The 19,176-nt window shown below is 35.8% G+C and overlaps 1 protein-coding gene across 1 annotated transcript in view; it reads left to right on the forward strand.

The window, feature by feature from the left end:
- Window positions 1–234: 234 nt before the first annotated feature.
- Window positions 235–19,176, forward strand: part of LOC129273012 (attractin-like protein 1) — a 33,259-nt gene continuing 14,317 nt past the window's right edge. Inside the window, exons 1-3 of the mRNA XM_064107428.1 lie at window positions 235–631; window positions 2,983–3,069; window positions 3,912–4,025. Coding sequence (XP_063963498.1) covers window positions 342–631; window positions 2,983–3,069; window positions 3,912–4,025 — 491 coding nt within the window. The 5' untranslated portion in view covers window positions 235–341. The remainder of the gene's footprint in view (window positions 632–2,982; window positions 3,070–3,911; window positions 4,026–19,176) is intronic.

The raw sequence follows: 19,176 nt of genomic DNA on the forward strand, positions 1-19,176 counted from the left end.
TCTTTTTGCCCCTAATTGTTTAGTTTCCTTTTTTCCATTTCTCTTCCCCTCCTTTTTGTTACCTTTTCCTATTTTCTTTGCAGCCCCTAATGGGCTTTACATCTGATTTTATATTATATCTGACTTGAAACTAATTTGAGTGGTATTCCTCGAGATAATTTGTTTTGTCCTGCGCTGCGCGCGTACGTACCGGTATTTCCCGTATTTTTATCGTGTAGTAGTACCATAACCATTTCATACCACAGCAAAAATTTTGTATGCGATTGACGAAGTTGCAGTTGGGCATGGAAATCGCTGATTTTAAAATCGTTATATTTTTCTCTAAGACCATGGAATGATATATGACAATCACGAGGATTATTATAAAGATCTACAAAAAGATGACGGACATGGAAGTGTTTAGTTTCTTATATGCTAAAAGCAAATTCAGGCTGGATTTATCCCGGATATCTCGTTTATATATTTGTGTGTTGATATTCTGTACAGTGCTAACGTTATTACCGCATCACATACGGGGATCGTGCATGCAGGATTCAGACTGCGGGGTCGATGGGGTTTGTGAGAGGGGTTCGTGTATCTGTGCACCCGGGTGGTCCGGCGATGTGTGTGATCATTGTCGTGGACGAACTAGGTAAAATAACCAGTGGCAGTATTTCATTTAAAAAGGATTATCATTGGCAGTAATGTATGACAAGTTAGTGGAGTTGTTGTATGGATTCGGCCATGTTGCTGGCTTGATTAATCAATGTTGATTTTTTTTGCAGGATTCACGAAATTCATCCATCAGGCATCAATCGAATCAATCATCATCTCGACATCTGGAGGCAGACTTTCAATTTCACTTTCAGATTGCATTTGTTTATTTATTTTGTCTTAAATTTTTAGTTTAACAGTAACACTTACTTACAGCAATGAAAAAGAATAAGCCCAAATAATTATAAATAGGTTTTGACCCCCTGAAAAAGTCTCTGTACCGTTGATTGGTCTGAGAGTGAGACTGACATTTTAAATTTCTGCACGTTATGTCAGTTTTAAAATTATCTCGCTCACTACGTACTAAAATAACTCTAGCCAGGATCAGGAGGCTCCTAGAGAGTAAGCATAATTTACTAACATGAACTTACTCTCGCTCTCTACGCTCCCCGGGGGGGCCACTTACATTGACGAGTGGATACCATGCGCGACCAAAAAAACACGTAAAAAGGATGTCTTTTTCAAGATAGGGCACGTACGTAACGTGATAAGGGTGTCAAAAAGTTAAACACAAAAATATTGAAAAAAGGGTATCTATTTCGCTCGGAAAAATATACGTGTTTAGGGTCAAATATGCGGGGATGATAAAACAAAATTAATTTTTTTATAAAGGATGTCCTTTTTGCCCCAACACTACGTGTTTAGAGTCCGATTTGCGCGAGGTGTGGAAGGTGGGGCCGTACTAAACCAAAATAATGTGTCTAAAGGTAAAACCGACGACCGACGGACGCGTGACATAACAATAAAATATATCTGTAGTTGTTTAGGGGTTCATTTCAGGGAATACTTGCTAAGAGTATCGTTTTTGTTTCCAATACTTGTTAAGGGGTTGCATTTCAGAATATGGAAAATACATCGCTGTACTTGTTTAGGGGCTCAGTTCTGGGAATACTTGCCAATAGTTTTTGTTTCCAATACTTGTTAAGGGTAGGGTTTCACACGCCAATACTTGTTAAGGGGTGCATTTTCAGAATATGGAAAATACGTGTTTAGGGTGCTTTTCAAGACCCCATGGTCGCGCATGGTATCCACTCATCAATGGAAGTGGCCCCCCCGGGCTACGCTCTCTACGTGAATGATTTTTACTCTCTAGAAAGAAGCGTCCTGGCTACTCCTATAGTACAGGGGGCCGTTTTATGGAAGTTGTCAGCACTGACAAGTTGTCTTTCCCCGACAGTTACCATAGTAACAGTCAGAGGCCAGTGCCTCGATCTCATCCAATCAAAACCAAGGATTTCACTAAAATTGTCAGCACTGACAATTAAGTCGGTGCTGACAACTTTCATGAAACACCCACCAGCCACAGAGTACAAGAAACACTACTATTTTACTAAATGGCGGCTAGCGTGAACATGGTGAAGTGGTTCTCATCACAACAAAAATACACTGAAACTAAAAGTAGATCTAGATCTATGTGAAATCAATGACCATGGCATGGGATACCCTTGGATTAATATTAAGTTCTGTAGATTACTCTTCATACTGAAAAACTGTTGATCAGTTTGGGAGACCAGTTGATAATGCTGTCTTGGATACCCTAGATAGGAAGATCAAATGCATTTTAATCAGTATAGCTACAGTGGATGGCAGTGCCAGTGGTTGGCCCCATTGGCTTAGAAGATTTCTGACCACCACTCACTGCTTCCATCCACTAATTTCAAATGAAAAGTGTTTCAAAACCAACTCCTTGCAAAGAGGATTTGCACTTGGGTTCAGCCTAATCTTGTTAATATTTTTATTTGTAAAGTAAACATTTTTATATAAACTATTGTAACGGTAGTTTATTTTCAAAGATTTTCTAATGTCAGATTGTTTACATTGATGTTCCTTCACTTTTGGCTTACAGACCACTAACTCCGCCTGATAAAAACTTTGTAGTGCCGTGAAATGGCAACATCTACTAAAGTGGGTCTAGCTAGAACACTGATTCTAATATGATATAATCATATGGTTGGTTGTTTGTTGTCATAACCAAGAACATAACAGATACATTTTTGGATTAGATTGCCCCCCATATTTTGAATATTTTCATTGGGGAGTGATTACCCCTCCCCTCTCCCCCCAGGATTGACACTCGTACCTTCTAAACAGTCTAAATACCCTCAGCTATAGCCTGGGATGACATCCAGATTAGACTGTTTTATTACAAAGGAACCCTGTATGAATTTAATGGCTATTTGATTTTGTTAATTTTCAAATGTTTTTTTTTGGTCATATTCCACTTTGCAGGTTAGAAGAAAGTTCAGGGTACATAATAGAAGCTTTGGACGATTATGAAGATAGGAGAAAATGTACTTGGCTCATAGATGGCGGAAGGTATGTACTCATTCCTAAAGGTCAAGTCCATGTCCACCCCAACAATAAATTAATAAAATGTCACTGTATAATAAAATTAATACCATGAAATCAAACACTGCACTATTAAAATAGAATGTAGTAGACCTGTCCTAAAATAAGAATTTTAAAGAAAGTTAAAAATTGAGAGCAGTTTTCAACACCAGCATTCAACACGATCTGCCGGAAATACGTCATATTTTCCGAGGTCAATCCCAACACCAGCCTGATTTCAAGTACGGTGTTATGGCTAGTGTTGGTGTTGTCACAACACCAACACCAGATTTCAACACCGTACTTGAAATCACCCAATGCTACCATAAAACTACAAATACATAATTGAATAAATAAATAAATAAATATATAAATAAATAAATAAAGTAATTAAATGAAAGTAAATAAGTAAGTAAGTATAAAGTATAAAGTAAGGTAAAGTAAATGAATGAATACATAGATAGAGAGCATAAGTAAATAAATATATGAATGAATATAAATAAATAAATAAAATTTGTTGTGCTTTTAAATTTAATGCACAAATGTAGGCCTATAAATAATGTACAATACATGTATGGTGAGATTTGTTTTCCCTTCACTTTTTTTCGTAATTATGACATGAAATATGAGATAATACAGCTTGAATAATAATCAATTATAATTACCCACCCTGTATTTTTTATCCAGCATTAATTAGTTCATTAATTAATGAAATTTAATAAAGAAATTTGAAAATTTCAGTGATATGTTTTAATTAATGTTGATTTGATCTTTCCCCATTTATATAGGTCATAAATCGTTTTTCTGGTAATATTTCCCAATCTATTCAGGCCTGGAGCTAATATACGATTCATTCTACAAGAGTTTGGAACAGAGTGTAGCTGGGATTACCTTTATATATACGATGGTGACTCAATCTATGCACCATTAGTAGCATCACTCAAGTGAGTATTATTTATCTCCAGTTGGAGAAATAAACCCTGCATTTAAAATAGGGCTCATTATAATTGTACAGTGTATACCGTAGCCTGCAATCCAATATGTGACTGAAGTCTGTCTATAGTGTTGGTAATCTAAAATTGACATACATGTATAGATGTACTTTAATTATTTTGTTCATTTTTTCTTTGTGAAAGTTTGAATTTGACTCATCAATCAGCTGAGTGCTCAACCGCGTAGCCAGGATTTCATTTTGGAGGGGGCGGTAAATGCACGCGAAGCGTGCCAACACTTGCAGAGCGCGCAAAGCACGCTCCCTAGGGGGTGGGTGCAGGGAGGGGGAGTTTCCCCCTCCCGCGCGAAGCTTTCGGTGTTTCATAAATTAGAATGAAAAGGAGCCGTCTCTCTTGTCTCTAGTACCTATATCAGCTCCAATTCAGTCGACTCTATTGTGATTTTGAACCTTGTTTTCAAAAGTGATTGTGAACGCACAAAATAGGGATAGAATGGAGGAAATTAAAATAATACCGTAATAACCCCGCGCGAAGCGCGGAAGTTAAAGCGTTTTATCAAGTTTTTTTTCCAAAGAAAAGGGTCCCGAGATAAGGGTTCTCTGAGTTAAAATGAATGCGTCCCTTGGAAAGATCAGATTTGATTACAAACAATTATATCTTTAACTCGCAAAACAGAGGAGAAGAAGGGTAATATGCCGGGAGGAAGATATTCCTCCCTGCCCTGAGCAATCATGGCAATAAAACTCTGAAATTTCAAAGGGTGGACGTTTCATCAAATGCAGATATCTCTAATAGTAATACCCCATCGTCTCTAATTCAATTGATTTTCTAAGATTATTGAACTTCATGACAAGGAAAATAGTGCGCGAAAAGTTGAAACCTCTGTTATTTATTTAAATTATATAAAAAAGGATGATTTCTTTGACTATTATCCTGAAGCGCTTCATTTTGAATGATAAAAAAACTTGAGTGTCATTCAAAATTTCAAACTGAGGGTGCAAAACAGGACAGGAGATGAATGTGCAGGGAAATAAAGTTCAATAGAATTTGATAAAAAAAAATATTGTACTTTTTTTTATTTAATACGAAACGAATTGTATACCTTCCTCTTTCTAAAGTAGGTACCTGTTTGCCCCCAAATTATGGTTGTTTAGTAATGAGCTGAAAAGCGGGAGAAGTTGCCTATATGGAGGTGATGGCAGAAATTGATATAAAGATTTTACCCGCCCGGAGTCGACCCGACCAGAAGTTGCGCGATCAATTTGAAAAAAAAAAGATAACTTCATATACTTCGGACTAACCTTACTCTGATTCCATGGAGCTATAAAAACATGTCTAATTCTATGTCCTAATGTATACATTTGAACTTTAACTGGCAAGAAACACATATAGCTGAGGTGGAAAAACAGGGTTAGAGAAAGGGTGAGGGGATACAAAGGAGAACTGCAATATTGTCATTTAACCACGCGCAGCGCGGAAGCAAAATTCATATATATAAATTTATAGCAAGAGTGAAGGAGTTTCTATTTTGAGAAAAAATAAAGAATAAAAAGAAAAACCCACAAAGCTACCTTTCCTCCCTTCGCTTTTCCTTTTCTCTCTTTTTTCCCTTTTTTCTTTTCTTTTTGGGGACGTTTTTTTTTTTGGGGGGGGGCGACCGCCCCCACCGCCCCCCCCCTGGCTACGCGCCTGTGAGTGCTCTGGTTGTTCTGTACATGTAATTATTTTTCTTGATGGTTGTTTTCAAACACTTGGTTCAAGTATTAGATTTGATAATTAGATATTGTATCAGAACTTAACTTTGTATGATTAGATTGGTTCTTGAATACCAAGAAGTGAGCAAATAAAGGGACCTTTATTTCTTTAATTTTTCGCATTTTGTAAGCTGTCCCTACATGTACAGTACATGTATGCATAAGAAATTGACTGGCCAAATGGTATTTTGAAAGCTATAATATATACAGTATTATGTGTATTATTGCTTCAAAGTTCCAACTGATATTTTGAGGGGGTGGTGCCATTAAATATTGCAATACCTTTAAAAAAAGGGCCAAATGGCCGTTCTATAATGCAGGTATTGCATTATTTAAAAAAATATAACAAAAAATGAATTTTATGATAGATTTTGTTCAGATATTTTGTTTAAATTACTAAATTGTTATTATTTCACAATTCTGATTGATTATCTGGATTGTTAGTTCCATTGTGGATTCTGTGTATAAAAACTTCTGTAGAAAAAAATGAAAAAATGAAATAAATCAATGAGTTTGTAGTTTTTGATTGGGGTGCACCAAACTGAGTCAGGTTGGATGCCTACGGTAAGTGTTTGTGTGATTCTCAGACTCAATGAGCATATGCATTAATACCTTTAATCAGTACTTACATGTAGGTACTCATTAAAGAAAAAAGAAAAGGACTTCAAACTCCGTTTATGGCTCATTAATTGATGATTTGTAATATGTGTGCACAATTTCTGAAAAACTTGGATTTCTTGGAGGAACCCAAATCATCATAAAAAGGGTAGAGTACTTTCTTTTGCCGATGAATTTGTGTAATTTAATTTGTGCCACCATTTGACAATGTCAGCTTTTGCAGGATTTTAGTGCTTCAGTTTGATGTTGTCTTCCAAATGAACAGTTTTAAGGACGTTCCACAGTTATGTTTGTGCGCATTATGATCTGCGCATAGTTTACACTCTGCGCGCTGACGTCACAATGGATGAACAGGTGATTAATTAGCTGCGGGTATGAGCTGATTTTTTTCATCTTCTGCACTTTAACTGCAGATCCGATGTGTTATTTCATGAAGCTATAAAGTGGAATTATTCCATGGACCATTCAAAAAAACATTCTCTACAATTTCAAAATACTTTACTCTGCAGTGCTGCCAAGAATCACGAATATTACCCCGAGTTTGAATAAATGGTAGAGTGGTTTTGATTTTTTCTTCACATAGATACAAAGCATTCGGCGCATTTTTGGTGTTTTAAAAAGCACATTTGCTCTAATAAAAATGCTGATAGTTTAAAAACAAGCACATGAACCCCTATTTTTTAATGTTTGTACCGCTTAGGTATACCTTCTTCTACAACTCTGCAAATTTTGGTGAAAATGACATGGATTTTGAATAAAGTGCAGCATTTATTGTACGTTTGTAGTTTGTAACTGAAATTTCACATTTTTTAGATTGGGATTTTGTTATCTTTTATGCAATTTTTAAGAAATGGCAGTGCTGTTAAACTTAAAATTGCAAACAAATAGCACTATAAATAGATTCTCCATTCTAACGATACAATTATTAACTCTCTTGCGAAATTTGATGACCTTTTCATTTATTTTGACTGAGTAATAGAGGTTAAAACTCATTGTAGTAATCTTGGGTGGTCTAAAAATGCCAAATTCTTTTGAATGCGCAATTTTTAAGAACATCAATTTGGGTGAACTTTGAAGCTCTATAGCAAAAAATCAAGCACATGGACCTATGTTAATTTTTGCATATTTCGAATATTAAGGTTCTAAAGTATCTATGTGCAAAGTTTGGTGAAAATGACATGGATTTCACTTTAACTGTGGAACGTCCTTAAGTCTTTTTATGTTGAATGAGTTCCTCGCTGTGCTTTCAAGATTATTTCTTTATCATTTTACTTCCTTGTACATTGTACTCCTTGTGTGTGTACATTAGAAGATAAATAGATGTATATGCAGATGACATCATTTCAATAATGCAATATCCTTAATACTCTCGAAGACATTTCATGTTACTTGAATCAGCCATCCTTGGAAAACAGTATGTGTACTATGTATTATGTTTTTGTTTTCATTATTGGTCTAGTCATGCTAGCTAATATTTTACCCCGTGATTACAATCTTTAAAGTTTAATCATGTACATCACTTGATGATTTTGTGGTACAAGGCAGTGCTTAACAACGGTCAAAGTCTGACATTATCTATTTGTGTCTGTTTGTCAATACCTGCAAGCCAACTCCTTTCTTTGAGGCACAATATCCGCACCAATCTGTACCTGGCATTCAAACTACGCATTCACTTTATCATTTCATAAATAGAATAAACAAGCTCAACCGTATTATCCAATGCCACACTGCCTTTTTGATTGAGTGGGTTTGGCATTGCTCTATTTTGATGCTGTTCTCTCTTTGTGGAATGAGGCTTTTTGATATTCTAATACCCCACTGTATAGGTAGGGAATTCCCAGGTATATCCATCAATACGTCATACTTTCATGATACATGTAGGGTTTGCAGTAACACCATGTATAAAGGCATTCCTGAAATGGACTTGGTTATCTCTCTGATGTTAGTTTTTTACTGTTAATCTTGACTTTTTGAGCACGTACAATATACTCTGCTCTTTGTCAGTAGTTACATGCTTGAAACGTGTTGAGATTCAAGACCCAGACCGACCTAGAAGTGAAATTGACAAATCATGTGTCTCCAGCTGTAAGTTTGTGTGTGGGGGGGGGGGGGGGGTGGTTCTAGAAAGTTTTATAAACTTCATTCATTCTGCAAATTTATTCAAAATCAACAAAAATTGCAAGATAGATGTACATGTACATTGTACAATGTAGCTTTTATTATTGGATAAATGATTTTCACAGAAACGATTAAGAAAACTAACAGAGCCTTTCAATAAAAGTCTCCTCCGGTTGTCTAAAAAAGATGAGGCAAGTGAGGCCACCCCAACTCTACCCCCCGTGAACGCAGTACTCTCCAGGGCAGTTTTCATGTCCTCCTTGGAACATGAATTTCCCTCCAGTCATTTCCACTGTTGGATCTGAGCTGTGGTGCCATACATACAGTGTACAGTAAATGTACATGTACTGTACATACTCAATTAAGTTTCACTGTGTATAGATCTGTTGTGGATTGCTTCGGAACTCACACACACTTCATATTTCAAAAGTAGATCATTGACAATAAAAGGAAATGACAATGAGAGAAAGGTTTTGTGGTCAGCTGCTCTTGTTTTTTGGTGTCAGTTCTATAAAAATCGTTGATGGTTACAGCTGGAGTGATCTCATCATGCATACATGTCAAGTGCATGTACATGTGCATACTGTACACTCATACAGTTTTTAAAGTCTACTGTCATGACAATCGGGTTTTACAAACTACTCCAACTCCAACTTAACCAATTATGGTACTCTCCACCTTCTAATTAAGTTCTACTTCCAAAATGAAGATTGAAATCTCCACACAATTCCATCTCATCGGCCCTCCATGGAAACACGCACGATCTGTCCCTTCCATTGTTTATACAGGAGTTTCCTGCAGGCATTTATCAACATTCAGCATTTGCACAGTCACTCTTGGTGTTAATGCAGTAATCATGCTATGAAATGGTTCATGATAATATCATAGTGTAGTAGACATGTACACACTGTCGGGTGACTGCCTTATGATTGCATTGCATTAGACTTGATACAGTACATGATTCTGATTGCAATAAATCAGACCTGTATATCATGGTCCATGATTCTCATTGCATTGAATCACACCTGTAATCATGATATTATTGCATTTAATCACACGTCTGTAATCATGATTCTCATTGCATTGAATCACACCTGTAATCATGATTCTCATTGCATTGAATCACACCTGTAATCATGATTCTTATTGCATTGAATCACACCTGTAATCATGATTCTCATTGCATTGAATCACACCTGTAATCATGATTCTTATTGCATTGAATCACACCTGCAATCGTGGTTCATGATTCTCATTGCATTGAATCACACTTGAAATCATGGTCCATGATTCTCATTGCATTGAATCACACTTGAAATCATGATTCTTATTGCATTGAATCACACCTGCAATCATGATTCTTATTGCATTGAATCACACCTGCAATCATGATTCTTATTGCATTGAATCACACCTGCAATCATGATTCTTATTGCATTGAATCACACCTGCAATCATGATTCTTATTGCATTGAATCACACAGGTCTGCAATCATGATTCTTATTGCATTGAATCACACCTGCAATCGTGGTCCATGATTCGCATTGCATTGAATCACACCTGAAATCATGGTCCATGATTCTCATTGCATTGAATCACACTTGAAATCATGATTCTTATTGCATTGAATCACACCTGCAATCATGATTCTTATTGCATTGAATCACACCTGCAATCATGATTCTTATTGCATTGAATCACACCTGCAATCATGATTCTTATTGCATTGAATCACACCTGCAATCATGATTCTTATTGCATTGAATCACACAGGTCTGCAATCATGATTCTTATTGCATTGAATCACACCTGCAATCGTGGTCCATGATTCGCATTGCATTGAATCACACCTGAAATCATGGTCCATGATTCTCATTGCATTAAATCACATCTGCAATCAAGGTCTATTCTGATTGCAATGAATCACACCCGAGGTTACGTGATCCTGATTGCGATCCATCAGACCTGTAATCATGGTCTATGATCCTCATTGCAATGAATCAGGTCTGCAAACATTACATGATTCTGATTACAATGATTATCAGACTTGCAATCATGGTCATGATTCTGATTGCAATGACCTGCGATCTGATTCTGATTGCAATGAATCAGACCTGCTATCATGGTACATGTACATGATTTTGATTGCAATGGATCAGACCAGCAATCATGGTACGTGATTCTGATTGCAGTGAGTCTCACCTGCAATCAAAGTACTCGATTCAGAATGCAATGGCCTGCTACATGTACATGTACAGTATCATGGTGCATGACTCTGATCACAATGAATCAGACCTGTAATCATGTTCCATGATTCTGATCACATTGAATCAGACTTGCAATCATATGGTACATTATTTTGATTGCATTGAATCAGTCCTGCAATCATGATTCTGATTACATTGAATCAAACCTGCAATCATGGTACAGTACATTATTTTATTGCATTGAATGCTCAGACCTGCAATCATAGTACATGATTCTGATTGAATTGAATTAGACCTGCAATCGGCGTACTTGTACATGATTCAATTTGCAAAGAATCAAACCTCCCATCATGGCCGGTACATGATTACATGTACATGTATATGGTTGCAAATTTTTATGTACATGTACTTCAACTTTTATGCGTATTTTTGATGCATATTTTTGAAACAAAAGTTTTTTTACATCGAGAAAGCTTTACGAGAGGCTATTACCAGTTTTATAGCCAACAATGAAAGTGAGTTTCTGAGTCACTGCATTGCAGTTTCTTTAAAGGACAAGTCCACCCCACCAAAAAGTTGATTTGAATAAAAGGAGAAAAATCCAACAAGCAAAACACTGAAAATTTCATCAAAATCGGATGTAAAATAAGAAAGTTATAAATGACATTTTAAACTTTTGCTTAATTTCACGAAAACAGTTATATACACATCCTGGACGGTATGCAAATTGGCAGACTGATGACGTCACCCACTCACTATTTCTTTTGTATCTTATTATATGAAATATGAAAAATTCTAATTTTCTCCCCATTGTCATGTGAAACAAAATTTTATTACTCCCTGAACATGTGGAATTACCATTATTTTAACAGTTTATGGTTCAGTCAAGTTGGTCCTTATTGTCAAATCTGTAAAAATTGAAATATTGTATAATTCAAACAATAAAAAACAAAAGAAATAGTGAGTGATGGACATCATCGACTCTCTCATTTGCATATCGCTGAGTTGTGTGTTTAACTGTTTTGTGAAAAATAAGCGAAACTTAAAAACGTCATAACTTTCTTATTTTACATCCGATTTTGATGAAATTTGCAGCGTTATGTTTGTTTTATTTTTCTCTATCGATTCAAATCAACAATTTTCTGGGGTGGACTTGGCCTTTAAAAGGAATCATGAATATGAATGAAAAATACATAAATTATGTGAATAATGGGTAAACAGATTGTACTTTGGTGTTTTGAAATACTGTTTCATACATGAATAGCAGCTCAATCTCCTGCAAACAGTTATTTACTTCCTTTTTTCATTTAATGAGGAGGCCTTCCTTAGTATAAATGAAGTAGGGAGGGGCACAGCTACATAATGACATTCAAGAAGCTGGATGAGTCATGCGACTGAAGATTTAGAGTTCAGGTTACACTATACATCCTGTATATTTAATATGTACATTTATTCATGCACAGTGCACATAATAATTTGAATGTGCCTGTATCATGTTGATGTGTGCTTTTGAAATGAAGTCAACATATGTACATAGATGGATATAGAAAAATGGTGAATCTTAAAATATTCACTTCAACTTCAAGCTTAAATAGCTGACTGATCACGTGAAACAAAATATTTTGTTGCCCAAGAAAAAAAAAGTCTGGTGCAATCATTTTTTCCCCAGCCTAGAGATGGTTCAGGTTGTGCTGTCGCTTGGCTTGATGCGATGTATTTGGCGAAAAAAAAATTCGGTGAAATGTAAATGTATCCTGTAGAAAATTGGCCTTGCTCTATGCTTTGTAGGGCTTGTACCATGAGCTGATGAACATACTTGAATACATGTTTGCATCAAATTTTGTTGTTAGATGTTTCTCTGATGGGCGGAAGCCATTTGTACAAATTATTTCTGAGTCGACTGTTCATCTTGCCTGCCAACCTTTCTGCCTGAGAGCATTTTAATCCAGAAATGCCTGTTTTAATATACATTTACTATGAATCCTACACCGTAGCTTGTGTTTAGAAAATGGTTGTCCTTTTTATGATGGATGTTCAGTCGTTTTCGGTTCCTGACTCGCTCTGATCAGGGATGTGGAGAAAGAGTAATTTATTAGCTGACATTTTGATGCTGATGGTTTATTTATAGAACTACATGTTGAGGCTGAGAGTTTTGTTGAGTGTTGAGAACAACTCCTTATTACTTTGGTCTTATTTACTGTTCTAGTTTTCTATTTGATTGTCTCATATCACCAATGATTGTCTGTAGAAATCAGATTGATGTTCCGTTCTAGATTGTAATTGATATTTGGATTAATATTTAATCTGTACAGCGTATGTGTACTTTAAACCAAAAAAATATTATGATCATTACCATCATCACCACCATTCCAAGTACGATCATCATCATCATCATCATCATCATCATCATCATCATCATCATCTCGTCATCATCATCATCATCATCATCATCATCATCATCATCATCATCATCATCATCACCACCACCACCACCACCACCACAACCACCATCATCATTATCATCATCATCATCATCATTTATCATCAATTCATCATCATCATCATCATCATCGTCATCAACGTCACGAATCCCACGATCGTCATCATCATCATCATCAATTCATCATCATCATCACCATCATCATCATCATCATCATCATCATCACTATTTATCATTATCATCATTAACATCATCATCATTTATCATCATCATTATCATCATCATCACCATCATCATCATCATCATCTGGTTTAGTCATTTTGCCCCACTCCAAATCAATTTTTAGAATCTTTCAAAAGTCTTCCTTCCTTGTCGAAGTATATTCTATAATATATGTGTGGCAATACTATTTCATTTCTTTTATATTTTCATTAAACTTACATATCCTGCATGTAATACACTGTTTTTGCTCACATGCACTAGAAAATAACATTCTATTATTCAATAAACAGATAAAATCTATTGATTATTTTGTAAATAGTAACATTTCTTATTTTTTCCTCAATCATCCCATTCCCAATCCTGAACAAAAATCAGAAATACCTGTTTTTATTTCTTGATAATAAAATACAATGGAGAAGACAGTGTTCTAATTCACAATTCATCATTTCGTGCATAGAGCATTTATATCCTGCGCTCCCCACCAATCACGCTGATGTTTGGCAAATATTACTTGCCTGAGTCTCTGCTAAATCCATATCTAGAAGCCCATTCTGAATAATTGATTCGCTGATCTCTCCCTGTTGATCAGAAGCTTGTTAGTGCTAATCCATTAGGGGGTTTGGTATGGGATCGTAACAGTATTATACACAGATGGGAGGTGAGCGATGCAATTACTGGGTGTAACGAGAGAAAGATAGTTTTAATTTACAGCCTCTTAACTGTGGTTTCGCTGGGTTTAGTACAGGTCCGTATTGGGTAACTTTGTGCTTCTCTGTTGCTACTATTTACAACTGAAATGGATAATTTGTTTATTTTTTCAGACATAACATGTAAATAAAATGTTTTGTAATGTTAATGTAATCTGGAATCAGATTATTCATTAATATTAATTAATTATTCCAAGATTGCAGTAATGAAAAAAAGGAAATGACTTCCGGCTTTTCTTCTTGATGCATAAATTGATATACCTGTAGAATTAGAAGGGAGTGATAAAACGTTAAACAGGGATTGGTTTATGATATATGCGGTCATTAAAAATACGCCTGTTTTATACTTTAATAAGAAAAGAAAAAAGGACCAAGTTGAAGCCGAGCCCTGAGCCCGGCCAGCCGAGTATGCACTGTTATCACTCAAAAGGTCAAATGTCCACAGAATTGGGGCAAAACGTAGTCATGCATTTGACCCATGCACCTCTGGAGATCATCTTGAATGTTCAATACTTAAAAAGATATTATCAAGGGCAAGCTTAAGTTTTTATCAACAAATAAAAAAGTAAAAATAAATGAATAAATGGAAATCAAATAAGCATGAAGGTCAACCCAATAAATGGTTGATATCTTTCTCATTAAAGCCAACTCTGAGTAATGGCAGTGAGCAATAAGTCCAAGGGAGAGAGGCTTTATGGTCATAGTTTAATTGATAGCTTTCAAAGATGTATATTAATATTAATTAAGGTTCTGATGTATTTACATAAACTGAATGCTATGAAGTGCATGATTGAATATACATGTAGAAACCCATGATCAATAGAGTTAGACAAACACATAGTTATTGCTTGGAAACACACCTGTCAACATGACCAAATACCACGCTTGTTTTGCTTATTCCTCAGCAAATACTAATATTCTACCAGAATTGTTTTGTTTTGGACATATATTTTATTAATAAATGCAAACACTTGTGTTCAAATTCAATTTCAGCTATATTTTGAGATAGAATCTTAGCATTGAATTTGGATGTCTGAAATGATGCTTGGTGAGTGATATGGGGAATATATACAAGAGATTTGCATTGTGGACGTGGCATCAAGGTGGATTTATGACAGGTAGATGTACATAGATAGAGCACCCAGGTTTATTTACATCCATAACCTTTACTCAAACTTCTATTTTTATATTCATCATGTATTTATTTAGTTAGTTCATTGCCCAATAAATCTGAAATCTCTTTGAGATTTTCTTCTTTGTGTTGATAGTAGTAGAGGGAGAGTGAAATTGGGGTGGGATGAGGCAGGGGATGGGGAGGAAAAATAAAGTGAGGTGTAGATAAGTGAGGAATGGAAGAATTCAGTGTTAAAATGAATAGGTGTAGCCTATAGGAATAGTGGTAAAGGATTAAGGAAGGAATTCAGATTACCGGTAATATGCTTTTTACGTCAGCAAAAATTTCCTCGTACATAGGGCTAAATTGCCATTTAGCCCCACCTACATGTACCTGTTAAGCTTTGATAATAGCCCACTTTTTTCAGTTTTTTTGCTAGTGAGTTAACCCCACCTACACTTCAGGATTATTTGGCCCTGCAAAATAGCAGGGTTAGCCGAGCAATAGCGGTGCTCAGAGTGATAGTCCGGGGTTAAGATCGCTAGTGTAAAAAGAAATCTGGCCAAGCCAAGGACAGTGCTCATCGTTACTACCACTATGCTTTCTGTTTCAACTCTCAACGCATTCATGTTGATCAGCAAATGACATCTTAATTGCACATAAATCAGGATTTATGTACATGTAGTGATAACACACTTGCTTAAATTGATCCATGAAGTAAAGCCAATTCTGTACTGAATGGATACTCTCTACTCTCCATCTACATGTATCTCCTGTGTTCAAATTTATACCCCAATTACTTTGGTGTAGCTTGAAAAGAAAGCTCTTTAAATTTTAGGGGCATTTCCTTTAATAGGAGTGTGATGTGAGGGGAGAGAAATTATGTTCAGGGAATATCCATCATTCATATTATAAACCTAGTCATTTCAGAACTGATAATGTCTAGATATATGATTAGACACACATGTTTGGCTGGTGTAATATAAATGGGGAGAGAAAGGGATGGGTAGGCGGTACATGCCTAACAACTAGAGACGCCATATCTATGTACATGTAGTTTTGTTTTAAAATTTTGGTATCTCGGTCAAAATGCAAATTTGACTTGGTGTGACATTATTAGATTTTTATATGAGAGTTAGTTCAGCACTTTATTTGACGATGTATAAAATACTGTTGTATCACCTGTATTGCATGCGCTATTATAGACTACCCATGGGAGACTATGAATTATATTATTACACCTCCATTGGTGTTATGGTACCACTTGTGCATGCAAAATTTTGCTGATGGATAAAGTGTTTGACAAGATTGGTCTATATTTAGCGTATCTTTGAGGAGTGATCAGTCTTCTCCCTCATACCAATTAATGGTATGTTATGAAAGAGGAAAGGAAAGCTCTCTGTTCTTGTTACATTCACGAGAAGTAGTCATTTAAATGAATTGAAAGCACTGTAATGGATTGGAATTGGGTGCTCTCATTTTGCCACCTAACATATTCTACATTTCTTGTTGTATACCAGCCAATGGAATGAGCAACATTCGTACCATCCAAAATGTACTGTTGCACGCTAATGGTGACGTCACAATGTGATTTATTTCTATTTGTGCTTGATGAATATTATGCATACATGTAGATGCACAGTGCTGCTCAGTGCTAGAGATACTTGCTTTTAATCACCGCTAGCTAAAAGTATGCTGCTCAGGGATTTTACTTTCTAATTGCATTAATTGTTTTCAAACTCTAGGAAAAGTTGATTATTAGTGACCATATAATCTTTATTTTGTTAACTTCTGAGGCATTGTACAACAAAATAAGCGAATGTTCTTGTTAGTCCAATTACTTCACCAGATTTTGCAGTTGATGAAAGAGAGCTAGAGGCTCTATCTTTCACTTCATGGTACATGGACTTTTAATATGCCAATGTGCAATTTTTATTCTGTTTGGTAGTAAAATTGTAAAAAAAAATGCAGATACACTTTTAAAACTTAAGATACAAATGAAATAGATTTCAAGTACTGTGTTAAAACTAAGTTGCTATACAACATGTTCTAAAATACAATTGAATCAGAGATTTCTCATATGATGAATAATACCTACAGTAGTTAACTTCATATGTTTTGAATAGATGTCAACTACACCATACATGTATACTGAATGTTTTAAGACCACTATCTGTTTCACTGGGGAGAATGAAGGCTTAATGCAGTGTTATCTTGCTTAGATTTGAACTTATTTTCCATTAACCTAGTGCTATGTAACCTTGGTAACAAAAAGTGTACATGATTTTGTTTGTAGAATGCTGAGTGCTGGATTGCATTATTTACATGTACAGTATATGCAGAATAATATATTTTGAGGGAAGGGGGAAGGGGGGGGGGGGTCGTTAACCCTTTGCGCGCTGATGCTGCAATATTGCACATTAATTCGTACAATTACATTAAAAAATCGTAATAATTAGTTTTGTCACCTACCTTCAAATCATAGAAGCTATTAAAATGTAATAGTTCTTGGTCAACATCTAATAGTAATAAGAATCAATGGTGCAGTATGGAAATCTTGAATTAAAGAAAATAACTTGGAAACAATTGTAATCATTATCCCCCAAAATTAATTCAGCGTGCAAAGAGTTAAAGAGTATGTATTAAAGACACCTTGGGGTGTGTTAAAAAGAGTTACGTTTGATTTTAAGTCATGCTTAAGTGTCAATGTGCACACGGGATTTAACACTTGATCTCATTGATTTATACAGTATGGGAGCTGCCCTGAACATGATCTGACCAATAGGGTGATGCATCGCTTTCCCTTTTTTCTTGTCTTCTTCCATTTATATTGGTTGATGATGAACTCAAGAATTTTTCTAATTTTTAATCAGACTTAAATCTTTGTGAAACATTTTCCTAGGAGGCAGGAGCAATTATAGAAGGTGATCATGATTAGTGTAGAGGGCAGGCATCTTTTGGTACTTTTTAAATAAAAAATGTAATGTTGTGCATTTTATACGCTGGACAAGCTGTCATGCTGTGTTAACCAGCAACAAGTAGGCCTTCTGTACATGAGTACATTCAGCTTAAATTTCACTACATTTTGTAATTATTCATTTTGAGGAGAATAGCATGTAATACATTCAGTGTAATGAACACCGTTTATCCCAATGCACTTGATATTAACGGTACTGAACTATAACATGAGAGGAGGCAATGGATGTGCCTCATGGCCCAATCACTCACTCATCCTACTAAGTAGTATACTGTCATGGTAAACAGACTCACTACACCTGCACATGGTGGGTTTTCGGTGTAAAGCTTTGTCAATCAAATGCAAGATCAGCCTCTCCTTTTTATAGACCCTGTTCACATTCAGTTTCCTGAAGTAGAATCGATACTGCTTCAGTATTAGCTGTTAGCCTACATGTATCTAGGCCGAGGTTTAAGCTTTTGTCTTTGCATAATATGAGTCTGCTGTTAATATTTGAAACGTCTGAGGTGGAAGACTACAAGCCGTGACTGAAGCATGCGGAACAGTCACAGCATGTATTACTCCGGTCTTGCGTTAATTTCTGTTATCTTTTTATTGACTACAATTCGGTGTGGGCTTTTCGTTACGAAAAACTGCCACTGGATAATTGTTGATAAAAATAGAACAAGAGCTATAAACGCAAGACTGGAGTGTAATGTATGGCGGTGACTGCTTCGTAGCCACGGTTCATAGTCTTCCACAGCAAGCATATTGCTGACACTTTGCTTTATAATAACAGCATCAGACTCCTAAAAGGCAAAGACAAAAGCTGCAGCTGCAGGCTTCCACAATGTCAGAATTAATATTTTATCAATCGTGTTGGTTGGTCATGCTTCCATCGTGGCCACATTATACATGTACATGTACACCATGCTGTGGTGACATCATAATCAGCCCTGCGCTTGCATCAGAAAATGTATTACAATTCATAATAATAAACATTGC

The sequence above is a fragment of the Lytechinus pictus genome, chromosome 12 (genome assembly GCF_037042905.1).
Source record: "Lytechinus pictus isolate F3 Inbred chromosome 12, Lp3.0, whole genome shotgun sequence".
Classification (NCBI taxonomy): domain Eukaryota; kingdom Metazoa; phylum Echinodermata; class Echinoidea; order Temnopleuroida; family Toxopneustidae; genus Lytechinus; species Lytechinus pictus.